This window comes from Apostichopus japonicus, chromosome 7, assembly GCF_037975245.1.
Source record: "Apostichopus japonicus isolate 1M-3 chromosome 7, ASM3797524v1, whole genome shotgun sequence".
In the NCBI taxonomy this organism is placed as follows: domain Eukaryota; kingdom Metazoa; phylum Echinodermata; class Holothuroidea; order Aspidochirotida; family Stichopodidae; genus Apostichopus; species Apostichopus japonicus.
In genome coordinates, this window is record NC_092567.1 from 10,813,456 (window position 1) to 10,829,099 (window position 15,644).

General features: G+C 35.6%; 2 protein-coding genes across 7 annotated transcripts in view; both read left to right on the top strand.

The window, feature by feature from the left end:
- LOC139970033 (uncharacterized) overlaps positions 1 to 14,836 on the top strand; it is a 233,898-nt gene extending 219,062 nt beyond the window's left edge. For 5 of the 6 annotated variants that reach the window (XM_071975603.1, XM_071975604.1, XM_071975601.1 and 2 more), the window contains 5 exons: positions 4,019 to 4,054; positions 5,015 to 5,053; positions 6,359 to 6,707; positions 8,492 to 8,543; positions 10,142 to 14,836. In XM_071975603.1, coding sequence (XP_071831704.1) covers positions 4,019 to 4,054; positions 5,015 to 5,053; positions 6,359 to 6,703 — 420 coding nt within the window. In that variant the 3' untranslated portion in view covers positions 6,704 to 6,707; positions 8,492 to 8,543; positions 10,142 to 14,836. Of the gene's footprint in view, positions 1 to 4,018; positions 4,055 to 5,014; positions 5,054 to 6,358; positions 6,708 to 8,491; positions 8,544 to 10,141 lie in introns of those variants that run through there. The other variant, XM_071975606.1, reaches the window with a different exon arrangement.
- Positions 1 to 15,644, top strand: part of LOC139970036 (NLR family CARD domain-containing protein 4-like) — a 554,750-nt gene that overhangs the window by 225,735 nt on the left and 313,371 nt on the right. The gene's annotated exons all lie outside the window — the stretch shown is intronic.

The following is a 15,644-nucleotide window of genomic DNA, read 5'->3' on the forward strand; positions in this document are numbered from 1 at the left end:
TTCTTGTTTGATGTAACAGCTCTGATAAGATCTGTAAGTTACCCATTTATACCATTTAAATTTTTTTTTAAGTTTAAGTGATCCCATTGTTTTTAATACAAGATTCATGTGCATAGTAAACCTACTATTTTTCCTTATGTTTATTTTTGTGTAAGCGTTACGCCTTTACAAGTTGTCCCCTCAGAGTCATCCGGTCCTACTCTCATGGGAAGGTGCTACTTGTAATTTTCCCAAACCTCAAAACATATATTTTTGCTTGATCACTGCGTTTTTGACCAGCTACATTTGCGTTAAAGGTGAGTCTCGAGGCAGACTTCAGGAGACGGACAGTGTTTAAAACTGCATTTGTTCAAATTATTTTTAACACAACATAGATTTGTTGCTTTCGAAATATAACACTGCCTTAAAAATCCACCAACTCTTAAAATGGGGGGAAGTCTAGTTCATAACTGTTCAAAATATCCAACACATCACAGTGTCATACTTAGTAAAAATTACCAGGGTTCAGCATTCCCGACCAATGATTGTTTTCCGTTTCCAACTCCCGATCGTCCTTTTGATAGTTTCATTTATATCTATTTTTATCGCGCGAGACAGAGGCACTATCCAGCCAGCTAGTACACATACGGCCGTTAACCTTCGTAGCGGGTGAATTTACATCATATTGCATTAGGCTCGAGTGACAAGGGCTGGAAAACCTTGCGAACCGTCCGAACCATGTTTGCGGGAAATCCGCGATGCTCGCGGGAAATCCAGCTCGGCTGGCGAAAAAAAAATCGGAAAAAAAAAATAGAAAAAAACGGGACGAAAAACTAAAAAAAACCCACAAAGGACAAATAAGTACATCTATAAAACAAAAGGAAAATTTCACAAGAAAAGTTTCAGAAACAAAAGGAAAATGTTCAGAGAGCGTGGTCGCAATTTTAGTCACAATACCAATGAGTAATGATCGATGTGTCCCCAACCCACTTACAATGTCTATTTCGCAAGCTTCAGGGTATACGTGTCACACGGACACCCACGGCCCAGCGCGGGAAGGTTGCTGTAATAAATCAGCCTCGCGGGAAATGTTTTGAACAATATTGCCATTCCACGTTCTTTTATATTTGTATTGTATGTTGGTTGGTAAACGTTTTCTTTCGTATGAATTTGACTTCAGTTCAGTGTTCCCACTAAGGTGCGGGATTCCCTTCAACTGACTCAGTAATCCCGCAAAGAAAACATTTGTCTGCTGGAAATCCCCGCATAGTTTTTTGCATTCGCGATGAGTTTATACTCAATGTACAACTTATTAACTTGACCGTATAGAGAAAAAAAAAACTGAAAATCAATTGTGTACCAATTGTGTATACATTTGAAAGGTGGTAGGCTACACCTTTCAAATTTTACGAAAGATCGAGCAAAGCACTTTCGAAAAATTCACTCCAAACTTGCATATCGTACTAAATGCAACTAATGTCATATAAACAAGGCTCTAGTGCATCCATTTATGAATATACCGTAAGAACACATCTGGTGTTAAGCGGGGGGAAAAGAAAGTATTTTCTGGCATTTCCAAAAATACCGAAAAAAATAATATCCTACCATAGTTAAGTGTATAGCAAATAGCCTAACCACCTCGGCGGTTATAACGGATCTCACGTAACTACAAAATCACAACTAATTGTATTTTGCGGAGTTTACGTTTTCTACAAGAACATGGAAACAGTGAGTCAATCATGCCAAGTGGCCTAAAACATGTGATTACAAGGGTAACTTTCATAACGATGGATATAGCAAGGGGCCTTGATATCGTGCTATGCTTGTATGGTAGGGACTGTGCCTCGTGTTTCATGGGGTGTGCATGCGGAGGAGTCAGTTAGCTTGAGGTGTGTTTTACTTACCTTAATGTAACGGGGATATTTTACCTACTTTTCTTGAACGTCTAAGATATCATTTCGCATAACTTTACCGATCCTTTACTGACTGACCTAATTAATTCTAGAGTGGAACGAAAAAAGTTTACTCCAGGAAAAGTTCCCTGGCAACGTGCCACAAAAATGTTAACAAACAGGTGTTAGACAGGGGATGAGCTCACAGTTGTTTGGCAAGGTACCTGGGAAAATTCGCAGTACATGTACCGTGGTAGCTGGGTAGGGTTAAGCACTGCAGTAATAAACGCTGTTCGAAGGTTCACTGCATGATATCGCGCAGTTGATCGGAGATATTCACTAGTTTACTGTTTATTTGTACATGAAATTACACTCAGATTTTGTATTCACTACTCGATACATGAGAAGCAGCGTTAGTCGCTCAGTGTGTATATCATATCAACTGTCGTAAATTAAGTCAGTTCCGGCGAGAAGAGATAGAAAGAAGACAACCATTTTTCTGAGTTCGTCAACTCAGCGCCTGCTTGTCCAATATTGAAAGGTGACTGTACTGTGTCGGCCTATACCGTCGGTCGCGTCATTCACGCGCTTTGAACCACTGGTGATATGTCGAAGCGGAGGAAGCTGGACCCTGGAGATATTTGTCCTAACTTTTTTTCATTAATTATGAAAAATTCCAGGCATGAGATCTCATATATATATATATATATATATATATATATATATATCTATCTATATATAAATATATATATATATATATATATATATATATATATATTTATATATATATATATATATATATATATATATATATATATATATATATATATATATATATATATATATATATATATATATATATATATATATATATATATATATATATATATATATATATATATATATATATATATATATACCTCCATTGCATTAACATACAGTCTGTTCAAAGTATCTCTCTCGAGATCAGGCTTTAGGAATCACAAATGATTGGAGTTGGTCAGCATCATGTTTGATCTCTAGAGTAAGGCGAGATATGTCACCAAAAACAGAACTAGTATTTTTCGATACAGGTGACAAACGCCACAGTGGAATTACGACCTTCCTTACCGGTTTCGAACCTCTGGAAATACAGTCAGCGTCCATAGCCTAGTGGTTGAGGTGTCCGTGTACAGAGCGGAAGGCCCCTGGTTCGAATCCCAATGGAGGCTGAAAGATTTTTCACTGTTCTTGATTTTCAACTCATTACGATCTTCATTTATATATATATATATATATATATATATATATATATATATATATATATCTAGATATATATCTAGATATATATATATATATATATGTTCTAAATGTTCTTTGCCTAACGTTAAACAGAGAGAGTCAACTATTGGTAAACTGATTATATGCGCATGTACAAACTTCCAATTAAACATACACACACAGGGTAAATTTAGAAAGAAAAGATATGTGCAAGGTTTATGATATTTCATAATTGTTACAATGATCAAAGATCTAGACTATTCTATTTAATTTTTCCCTTGTGGCTCTTATTTTATGTTTTCATCGTACAACTGAATTTCCCAAACTGTCATGACATCTTTACACGATCAATAAAACGATAGAAACATATCATCTAAGACGAAGGGGGATGGGGGGGGGTGTGGGGGAAGCTAATGTGTTGCTTAGTGGGCTAACCAATAATTTGCTTTATTTGCCATTACATCGATCCAACCACGGGGTTATTGGCTATATCTTTGAATACTGCCCTCTTTTCCCTTTTCTTGAGAAGTTCATCATTATGACGTCACTCAGTGTTTCATGACGTCACTCAGTGTTGGATGAAGTCACTCAGTGTTAGATTACGTCACACAGTGTTTGATGACGGGTTTAAAACTATATATGTCTTCCCGTTAAAGCTGATGTTTATATTCATGTTATTAAGTCCGTGCATCTTACATTGACGAGTCATTCTCCTTTACTGACTTTAGGGTGTTCAATGTAGATGTGCGTTTACCTGACAGGAATAGTTTACTGCGATATTTGTGAAGATATATCATTCTAACCTATATATTTTTTGCTTCGCTATATTACATTTTCCTGAAATTCAATTTCAAATCTCCTGAATATGGTATTTCTCTTCCTTTCAGGCATGTGACAGATTGGGTATTCTACCAGGAGAAGAGGTAAGAGAGACCATGACTCATTTAATTAGTCACGGTAATTTGAATAACAGACAAAGAGGTATTAATTAATGTGAAACAAAGAAATAAGACAACAGATTAGCAGACTTTGTTTCGCAACAGGGGGAAAGATTTATAACCGTCGTGTATCGAACTTGGAAGTTAGATAAGCCAGTTACAAATTTATATCTGGTAATGATGATAGCACTGTTCTCAATGTCAAGTTTATATGCGGCCTAAATAATCTTTCTTCTGCACACACAGTCAAAGAAATGCTAAACAAACAAACGGATAGACGTTTAAATACTACAAGGCTTATGCAGATGTTATGGTGTGTTACAAGCTACAAACTACAAATAAAACTCTTTTAAATTCATCTGCCATCCACCCCCCAAGGACATATACAACATTTGCAAGTACCATGACTAGTAAAATTATAACCAACTTAACAATAAGGAGACCCTTTTTAGAGTTTAAATTCCCATCAATTTGAGATAACTTTAACGTAAATTAAATTTGCTTGACGTCATTGGAGACGTTAGCGCATGTCTGCAAGTTTACTTATTTGGTTCTTTCAAACTGTTACAGAAACCGAAATCAGCGGTACATAAATTTGTTTCTAACCTGCAATTGTTTGTAACTGTAAAATGTGGGAAGTGCGAACTAATTATTGTTAATGCTCCTCCAAATAAATATATTTGTTTCTGAGTTTTCAGTGATTTCGATGAAGATGGAGGAAAATAACATTGTCAAAATTCGTGCTCCTCTTAATTAATTTTAATGATAACAAGATTCGGTTTTTTAGCGCGTTTTTAATCTGACCAGAGGACAGCTGTAGGGTGAAAGGTAACTATTCGGAAATCTGCGAACATGAATAACAGGCAGATAGATATAGCGCACTTTGATTAGGATGACCTTTGTTTTATCTAGTTATGTATGGTTATTTGTTTCTCTTTCTTGCAGGGTTACGGCGAATTTAGTTCAGATGATACAGATGAAGAAGTAAGAATATCGAATATTTTCTTTTAAGTTTGTCTCATGCTAAGATACACTGCAGTGAAAGACCGATGCAGTGAGATTGAAGGAACTTCGTAAGGCATAGTTGAGTAGTACACACATGGACGTAACTAAGGCCTGATGATGGGGGGGGGGGCTGAAATTCCCACTGAATGGGCTTTGAAGCAAAAAAATTACGACTGCTGCCCCCCCCCCTCCCTCGCGCTACTCGTCAACGATACGGTAAGTGTCAGTCAGACACCCTATATTTAGACACTGCACTTTTGTTTTTTTCGATACATTTGTACTCACTGGCCCTCACTTCACAAACTTATTAATCACTCTGGTTAAGCAAGTAGGCAACTGCGTATAAGTTATTTGCTTGAGGCTGTATAGAATACATACTGCAAAAGCTATGTTAATGTAACAAAGGGGATTTTTTTTTAAACAAATTATTTCGACTGCATAGTTTATTACAAAAAAAAAATACAGTGCTTTTTTTTAGCGGGCTTAATATAATCAACCAATCAAATATTATTAACAATCTGCCTATCATATTCGTCAAAGCATTGAGTGTTTGAATTGTATACCATAGAGCCAATATATACCAGCGAGGCAGCCAGGAATTTGCACGGGAGAGGGGAGCACATTTGCTGCGATTGATATGGGGGAGGGGTTTGAGCAATTTTTGAACATTGAAGGTCCTTAGATGCGATCTGGTGCAATGTTTTGCCAGTTTCATCATGATCATACGATATTATATTACCAGCAATTAATTATTCTTTCACATGTTCTTTTAAATAGTATATCGGAAATACAAACATAAAGTGCTCTTTTACAATTTTTCCAGTGGGATGATTCTTGTTTATTTTCCAATGTCTGGGCTTTAATACATTTGACGAACTTAACTGATGGACAATATTAACTTTCATAGTTAGCAGTGTAATAACAATTATTTATAGGAAGCGTGTGTCACGTACGATTGCTAACTTCTCTCTTAGGTTAGCTTCCCTCCTCGGTTAGGTTAATTTATTTATAAAGTCTGATAGCTCAACCAAAACAGGTTAATTTTACTTTATATAATCAACCGAGCACCCTTGGATTGCATCAAATACCATTCATTAATGACAATGCTATGTTTTCCCCATTGACAATGGAATATTTTCCCATTGCGGTTTTTGGATTGCATCTGAGAAACTCACATAATGATCTGTACATCCATTCACTTACATTGATGAGCCTCGACATGCTGGACTATTAAGGAGCTATATATTAAACTTAAAAGTCTTTTTTTCTACTTCTGTTACACAGACCTCTGATGATGATGACGGTGGTGGCGAAGATGATGATGATGATGATGATGATGATGATGATGATGATGATGATGATGATGATGATGATGATGATGATGATGATGATGATGATGATGATGATGATGATGATGATGATGATGATGATGATGATGGTGGCGGTGATGATAGTGATGGTGGTGGTGGTGATGGTGGTGGTGGTGATAATGATGATGGTGTTGGTGGTGTTGATGGTGATGATGATGGTGGTGGTGATGATGATGATGATGATGAGCAAGACGAACATACCGTTGACGTAACCACTAGTCATTACAACCAACCGACAGAAAGCAGGCCTACAACATAATTATGTAAGTAATTAGATATGTAGTATCAGAGAAACTATGAGATTCCGCAAAGGGGTAGGGTATATGTGGGGGTACTTCCCATCCCCTTGGAATATGACATTAGTCAAAATATGAGCAATAATTTGTCAGCATTTTAGTTTTAATATGTTATAGTCCAAGAAACTATGAGAGTCCGTAAAGGGTGGGGGAATTGAGGGGGTATTTCCCCCCCCCCCCTTTGAATATGACAGTAGTCAAAATATGAACAATAATTAGCTAGTATTTTAGTCTTAATGTGTTTTAGTCCGAGAAACTATGAGAGTCCGTAAGGGTGGGGGAAATGAGGGGGTATTTCCCCTTCCCTTGGAATATGACAGTAGTCAAAATATGAGCAATAATTAGGCAGCAGTATATAGTCTTAATATATTATATTCAATAAAAAAAAACATGCAGCAAAACTGCGGAGACTCAGCTAATTTATTTATGAAATTTGTTTAGGCAATATATCTGAGCAGTTTAAACATGCGCTTTTTTTTTCCTTGCCTATGCTCCTTGTTAAGCAGACATAGTCTGAGATTTACACATTTGTTTTGAGCAAAAAAGACATCAAGGTAAATGAATTTTTTTAAATGAACAATAAATGTTGTTTGAAATCAATTTGAAAGTCAAATGGCTATAGTTGTGTTCTTTAGTATTAACAATTCAGAGCTGCGTTTGCAGTATCATTAAACCAGAATGCAAAATTATATTGAGGTTTCATGGAGACTTCATCGTAACAGACAACTGACCTCCTTTGTAATATAACCACTAGCCATTAAACCAACCAGCAGAAAACAGGCCTATACCTGATATGAGTAATGAGATCTGTAGTATGAACAGAGATCAAATGTGACCAACAGAGATAAAAGGAGATATCAAATATAATGAAATAGAATACTGAAGGAGTAAATTAGATCTTCAACTCAGTCCTAAAATATTTAGTTGGTTTTAACCAGTTGTTTTTATTACCGAATGTTTATTATATGTTAAACTGTCTCAGACTGCCCAGTTTTATTAGTGTGTGTAAAAGTAAGTTGGCCGGACGTTTCAATCGTAGCAGGACCTTCTTCAGGGGCTAAAAGAAATAGTTTTATTAGTCTCTGATATAGCTCAGACGTCTTAAATCCGTCTATCTGTAGTGAATTTAGTTTGCTTACTAGCAACAACATAGATCAAGATGGGATCAATAATTTTCATCAATACATAAATTATTTCTAAATAATTCATAGCACTAAATCATTTGTCATATTAAGAAAGTCATTCTCGTAACTACAGCTGTTACTGTAAATAGAGGGCGTCTGACAAGACTAACCAAGATCTCTGTTTATACACAAACAATGGGTATACACAAAGCGATACATTCTCCATGTATTCCTCGTGGAGTGTTAGCAAAGGTTAACACCGGTGCCTTTCAATTATAAGGTCCCCGGTTCAAGTCACGCCCAGATTAATGTATGTCGTCCAGTTACAGAGTTGTTGACAATTGACAATTCATAATCATGGACGTTAAATATGAATGTGAGAGACTGACTTCGGTCAGCTTGCGGCTTTGATAAGCCAATAAGGCTTCTTCGCGAGTTCCCGCTTGCAGGAGGATACATACATACATACATTCATCTTGAAATGAATTGCTTCCTGATTCTCTGGCGGAATTTGTTACTAGTAATAGCTAATTGTTCTCTTCTGTTAAGGCAGTCGTAAATGACTTACCCTATAATTGATACTCATTACGTATTAAGATATGATTCTTTTCTTTCTATTTTGTGCAGGATGCAGCACAGAAGCGGACAAGGTCTAGGAAGAAATGAACAGTCTTGTGAGGTTAGTAAGGAATATCACAGCTGAATGAGACTCACTGTTATAATCAAATGTTTTTTTAATGAGACTTTAGGTAACAAACACATACGAATAAGTAATTGAAAATTCGTATCCCTACTTCCTAACCGGTAACAAATTTATTCCTCAATTGAAACCAAAACGTAACAAAATGAATTTTGTGAGGAGATTTCAAATTTGGCATCTCAAAGTTGATTAGTAAAAGGGGGGGGAGCATGTGGGCGGGGGGTTATTTCTCATAAACTAATTTACACTGAGCTCTGAATATTCAGGCAGGTCTGAAACGTTAGGACGCATGATTGATAAACTGATCAACATCTTCTATAAGCAGTGCTGACAAACATATCACTCAAGACAACTATCTCTGCATCTCACGGATTAGGACTGAATAGGAATATGGAAAAAAAAGAGAAATATCTCTCTGGGGTCAAACTTGTTTTAAACCTTAATTGGCTAGTTTGTTTTACATAATCTGACAGCAGATGAATCATATCAGTCTGTGTAGTAAATGATCCATAATATTATGTGTAGCAGGGATCTCTGTCAGTATGTGTAGCAGATGATGCCTGCTTATTTGTGTAGCAGGGATCTCTGTCAGTATGTGTAGCAGGTGATGCCTGTTATTCTGTGTAGCAGTGATTAATGTCAGTATGTGCAGCAGATGGTGCCTGTTATCCTGTGTAGCAGGGATCTACGTCAATCTGTGTAGCAGGTGATAGGCTGTTATTCTGTGTAACAGGTATCTCTGTCAGTATGTGTAGCAGGTGATGTCTGTTATTCTGTGTAGCATGGATCTCTGTCTATCTGTGTAGCAGGTGATGTCTGTTATTCTGTGTAGCAGGGATCTCTGTCAGTATGTGTAGCAGATGATGCCTGTTATTCTGTGTAGCAGGGATCTCTGTCAGTGTGTGTAGCAGGTGATGCCTGTTATTCTGTGTAGCAGGGATCTCTGTCAATCTGTGTAGCAGATGATGCCTGTTATTCTGTGTAGCAGGGATCTCTGTCATTATGTGTAGCAGGTGATGCATGTTATTCTGTGTAGCAGGGATCTCTGTCAATCTGTGTAACAGGTGATGCCTGTTATTCTGTGTAGCAGGGATCCCGTCAATCTGTGTAGCAGGTGACGCCTGTTCTTTCGTGTAGCAGGGATCTCTGTCAGTATATGTGGCAGGTGATACCTGCTATTATGTGTAGCAGTGATATATGTCAGTATGTGCAGCAGATGGTGCCTGTTATCCTGTGTAGCAGGGATCTCCTTCAATCTATGTAGCAGGTGATACCTGTTATTCTGTGTAACAGGTATCTATGTCAGTATGTGTAGCAGGTGATGTCTGTTATTCTGTGTAGCAAGGATGTCAGTCAGTCTGTGAAGCAGGTGATGCCTGTTATTCTATGTAGCAGGGATCTCCGTCAGTATGTATAGCAGGTGATGCCTGTTATTATGTGTAGCAGGCAGTACGCGTAGCAGGTGACATATGTTGTTTTATGTCATCCCTGCATTAACTGCAACAGTTCGTCGAGATGACAACACTTTTAAAACTCTAACATTTTGTTATCTTTCTATTGTTACATATTTGAACTAGAGTTATCGCCAAGAGGACCAGCAGATGTCTAACGAGTACTCTTCCAGAGAGAGAGAGAGAGACAGACATACAGACATACAGACAGACAGACAGACAAACAGACAAACAGACAGACAGAGAGTTGGAGAACGAGACAGCTGGGTGAAGAGAGAGAGAGGGGGTGGAGAGAGAGAGAGAGAGAGCAGATAGTCTGACATTCTTCACAGTAACGTCGATGCCGTAGTAGACTGTTTTATTTAGTTAATCGTCTTTTCCGTTCTGAATATTGATCATAGATTTTGCGAGTAGATATTAACTATTAACGTGTCTGGTTTTTTAGCTTCAAATAAAGTTAAAATAATCTTGAGAGGACTTAGCCTTTCTAATTCTGCTGAACTCATTATTTTCTATACACACGTGACATATGGAACGGATTCACTGCTGTTTGACAACATAGAGAATACGTAATCATGTTCTTTATCATAAAGATTAATTTCATTTGCGTAATATCATAGTGAATTCAGGTAACGATCAGATTATGAATTTGCAATAATTAACTAAAGCTTAATAATATATCGAATGTATAAATCTTTGTTACTTTAAACGGATCAACTACTGATATTTAATATAGTGAATGTATAACCCCTTATTACATGACACGGATGAACTGATGATATAGTTTGCTGCATTTACTCAGAATATACTCCTCAGTAAGAGTTCAACTGATGTTACGTTATGGTAATACCATTCTGATGTTACGTAATGGTATACCATACTGATGTTAGGTAATGGTAATAACCATACTGATGTTACGTCATGATAATAACCATACTGATGTTACGTCATGGTAATACCATACTGATGTTACGTGAAATTACTACCATACTGATTTTACGTAATGGTTATACCATTTTGATGTTACGTAATGGTAATACCATTTTGATGTAACGTAAGGGTAACACCATTCTGACGTTACGTAATGGTAAAACTGTACTGATTTAACGTAATGATAGTACCATGCTGATGTTACGTCATGGTAATACCATACTGATGTTACGTAATGGTATACCATACTGATTTTACGTAATGGTAACACCATACTGATGTTACGTAATGGTAATAACCATACTGATGTTGCATAATGGTAATACCATACTGATGGTACGTAATGGTAATACCATACTGATGTTACGTGAAATTAATACCATACTGATTTTACTTAATGGTAATACCATATTGATGTTACGTAATGGTAACATTAAACACTTCTAAAATCAAAGGGAATATGTGTTATTCTTTTCTCAGTTCTTTAAAGCTTATAGCGATGAATGTATAGCCAAGCGTTAAACCACCCTTTACGCTACCACAAGATAATAGAAATGCCAAGTTTACCTAAGATTCAGGAAATTACAAGTTGACCCAAAGTACACCAATTTGTGGTCAAATAAAATGAATTTGACATTATTTTTTATTTTGTATTATGTATGAGTATTATTCAATTATTCATTCTGATTTCTTTACATATTCAACATCTATTATAGGTTCATATTTTGTTTTGTTTTTTGTAAGTTTGTTACACCATCTCGAGATCCTTTACTTTTCGTCTATGTCGTTCTTTTTCCAATTTTGTGTGAAAATACTTGATATGATATAGTTAGGGAATGTAATCCTGTTCAAGATGGACGGAATGTAGCCCTGCAGGTAGGAAAAATGTGGGAGGAACCGAAAAATATATGAAAGTGGATACAATTTAATACGGTAGTCATGAGTACGGACAGTTACCTTCAACGTTTGAAAGCAGAACAAATCAAGAAACAAAGCAGAAAAAATATGAGACGGCAGAGAGCTTGACCTCCGCCCAAGACCTGGGATCACCCTCCCCGGGAAAATCCAGCTAATTTAGAGACCACCTGGTACCTGTACCCTGCGGAATGGTTTAGCTCGCAAGCACTCTGTCCACCTGATTCCTAATCTAAAAGGCTCCTTACCTAATAAAGTCAGGCTTGTCAAGGGGAACTTTGGTTTTTAATATCCTAATCGATGGGTCCCACCTAACTAACTAACAGTTAGCAAACCCATTTGTGATATGTATATCTAACATTTTCAGCGTCCAAGACGGATCAGAATAATCAATTTGAAATTCGTGAACCTTGGGGTGGGGGTGGGGATTGAAGTGTCTTCAGATCAATGTGATATCAATTGTACATATCTTTTACAGAGAGTATACCAAATGTGACGATGGTTGTATAATCTACCAATGTAACTTCTCAGTGAAATGATTTAAAATACTATGTTTATTCTTGTCTTTCGCCAATTACAATTAAACTTATATGTATTTTTGTATTAACTTCGAAACCATTTAAAAATATATATTTTTTTTTACTCTTTGCGTTTTTTCATAAAGTGATCTTATTGGAAATACATATACTGTGTTAGAGTCACTGTGTTCTCTATTATAGGTCAGCAATTGCATATTAATCTATGAGTGATCTGTTATATCGAAGTTTTGGTGTATATCGAACTTCGACTTTTCCAGTTAAAATGACGTCATTTATTTAGGTTTTTTTTTTCTCATTTAGCTTAAAAATTTCCTGCAGTAGTTTTGTTACAAGTAATGACATTTTATGCATCATTTACATTCACTTACAGCTACTAATTTTATATTTGTTTTTGTAGGGGTGGTTTGTTCTTTTTTTTTTGCCTTTGTTCATTGTTCATGGTTAATTCTTTAATCTGTGGAATTTAAAGCCAACTGTAAACATAATATGTTGTATGGTTTACGATAACGTGTATATTACGTAATATAATGATCATTGCATAACATTACTATTTTGTGCTTAATCAGTTAATTTAAAGATAATGATCGGCTCTCTATATTTTACTATCTTTTATCTTATTATTACGCAAGTTAGACGTTTATATTCATGGGGTGTACGTTAGTTATGCATCTTCCCTTAAGTCCCATTACAGCCGATAAAGACAATGCAGTGACGTATCTGTGACGTTATTCAATAATAATTCTAACAAGATAATGACAATCTGAACATTTTGTGTACTGAAGCTTGAAATCAATGATCGTACTTCTATATATGATAGGTCTTGTAGTTTACTCATGGCTGAGACCAATAGTTGTTCAACAATCCAATGGAAACATTTGATCATAGGTTTTATCATGGCAAATTATTTCAGAATATTTTGCACATTGTAAGAATATCATGAAAATATCGTTATTTTTGTATACCACGTCATTGCAGTTTCTTATGTTTTGGCTTTAATTGTCCAAGGTTTAAGACTCTTGCAAGCACACGAACATGTCCTATCATTTTATCACCTTATTGTGCACATATTATTTTAACCATTTCTGGAGTAATCTTCCACTAGCAAATTGCTAATAAAAGAAAATTTAAAATTAACTCTTAATCGCCTTCATGAATATTTGTTTTCTTTGCATATATTATATCCGATATAACACATTGTTTATAAATGTTTCCTTAAATTTCGATTTTTATATTGTTCTTCCTTTTTTTTTGTCTTTTCCTTTTTTTTTTGCTTCTGATATCGTTTTACCATTCATGTCATTAAAAAAAGGTAATTAGAGATATGTTTGTTTAATGAACATAGGTAATGAGAGATAAGTTTGTTTAATGAGCAAAGTTAATGAGAGATTTGTTTGTTTAATGAACATATGTAATGTAAAAGAATATAGTTGGTCAGCCATTCAGCTCGTATTCGATTATCTGTTTCACGTGATTGACTTGTAAAAGTCAATATTTGCTAATCGTTCCGTCATCTTACTAGGGAGTATTAACACGGACCTACCACTATGTGTTGTTGTTTTCTTTGCAAAACACCTTACATTGTAACAGCCATGCATTACAACTTGTCTTCGTTTTTTTCAAAAAAAAAAAATAAACCCATATCTAGTTGTTGCAGTTTGGTATCTTATAGTTATACCAAATTCTTACGTAATTTGCGACTACAATGACCATCAGAGATACATTTGATTTGATCATTTTGTATTACTGTTTGTGTGTGTTATGAATTGTATCGTAGTTTGAAAGGTACAACCGACATGTAGACCTACTGTGTCAGTACAGCACGACATCAGATTAAATACTGTATATATGTTTGTATAGTTTCAGACGTTCAGGAAGTTGTCGAGTTGTTGCTTTGTAATAACCTTGACAACAGGTCAAACATATATGACTTTGTCGAGTTGATAAGTCACGCTAACCTGTAAAATCTTCAAATAAGGAATGTCAAATTGTCTTGTTGTTTTGTTTATTGTGACAATATACTTCTAACATGCAATATTTGACGCAATGTCAATTAATACGATGACATCATATCTTGAATAAATGGATGAATTTTCTAGTTGCTGCGTATCCAATGAAGCTAGGTAACACATGACTTGGAAATATGTCATAAACAATTATATGTGTTGACATGTCATATAACAAAACAATTACAAAATAATGAATGATCAAGATGCCGTGCTGTATCTTAACCTTCACAGCACTTCAAAACTACGTTAATTTAAGACTTACACTACATTTCACATTGACAATAAATATCAAATTTGTTTGAATGTCGTGTTATATACTAAAGCAGGAAGTCTAAAAAATAATAATAAAACTTCACATCAAAGATTCTGTTATCCGTTTCCTTTCTTCGTCTGCTTTCTATATTCTACTGCAGTGTTGGTTCTAGCACAGTTACTAACTTGAAGATATAATCTAAATAGAATGTCTACTAAATCTTTTTCCACAACTTGTATTTATCCTTTATGTTTCTGCTGTCGAATTGTTAAGTCTATACACAAACGTCAATGTATTTGTAGCCAAGTTTCTTCAATCTGGTTACATGGAGCAGGCTACTGCAATTCTTCCCTAAGTTTTATCTTCAGTATTTGTCTCATGAAAGTATAGATCCCAGATTGGAGGATGCTTAACATTTGCATTGCGTGGCCTATATGCATACTTTTCATCAGTTGTCCGGACTGTTTGGCGTTCCATGTGAATGCAAGCACACATGACTATGTGATGTAACAATTGAGATGTCTATGGTCGTCTTCAACGTCATATTCAAACTGTAACCAGATGAATTTTTATATTTGTTATCTGAATTTGGAGGTTAATTACGACAAGTACGCAGGGAAAATATTTTAAATGAAGGCGAATCTAGCGACATCTAGTTTAGTCAGCTTAAAAGAAAAAGTTCGTCCTACTGCAGGGCCGTGCCAAACGATGCCAAAAACGTTTAAATTAATAATTAGCATAGTTTAGATCAGGGCCAACTTTGAGAGATATTTAACCACTGATAAATAGCATTTTGCTAGAAGGATCTTCCCTCCTCTGGTCATCATTTTGTTTTTAACATATCACGGATTTTAGCTGGCTTTTCACAAACAAAGATCTATTTTTATTTAGTGCAGTAAATATTCTTTCAGAAGTTGTCTTTTGTATAGAATAATTTTTTTTTTACCAATTTTACTTGACCTCATGTGACCTTCGACAGAAATATC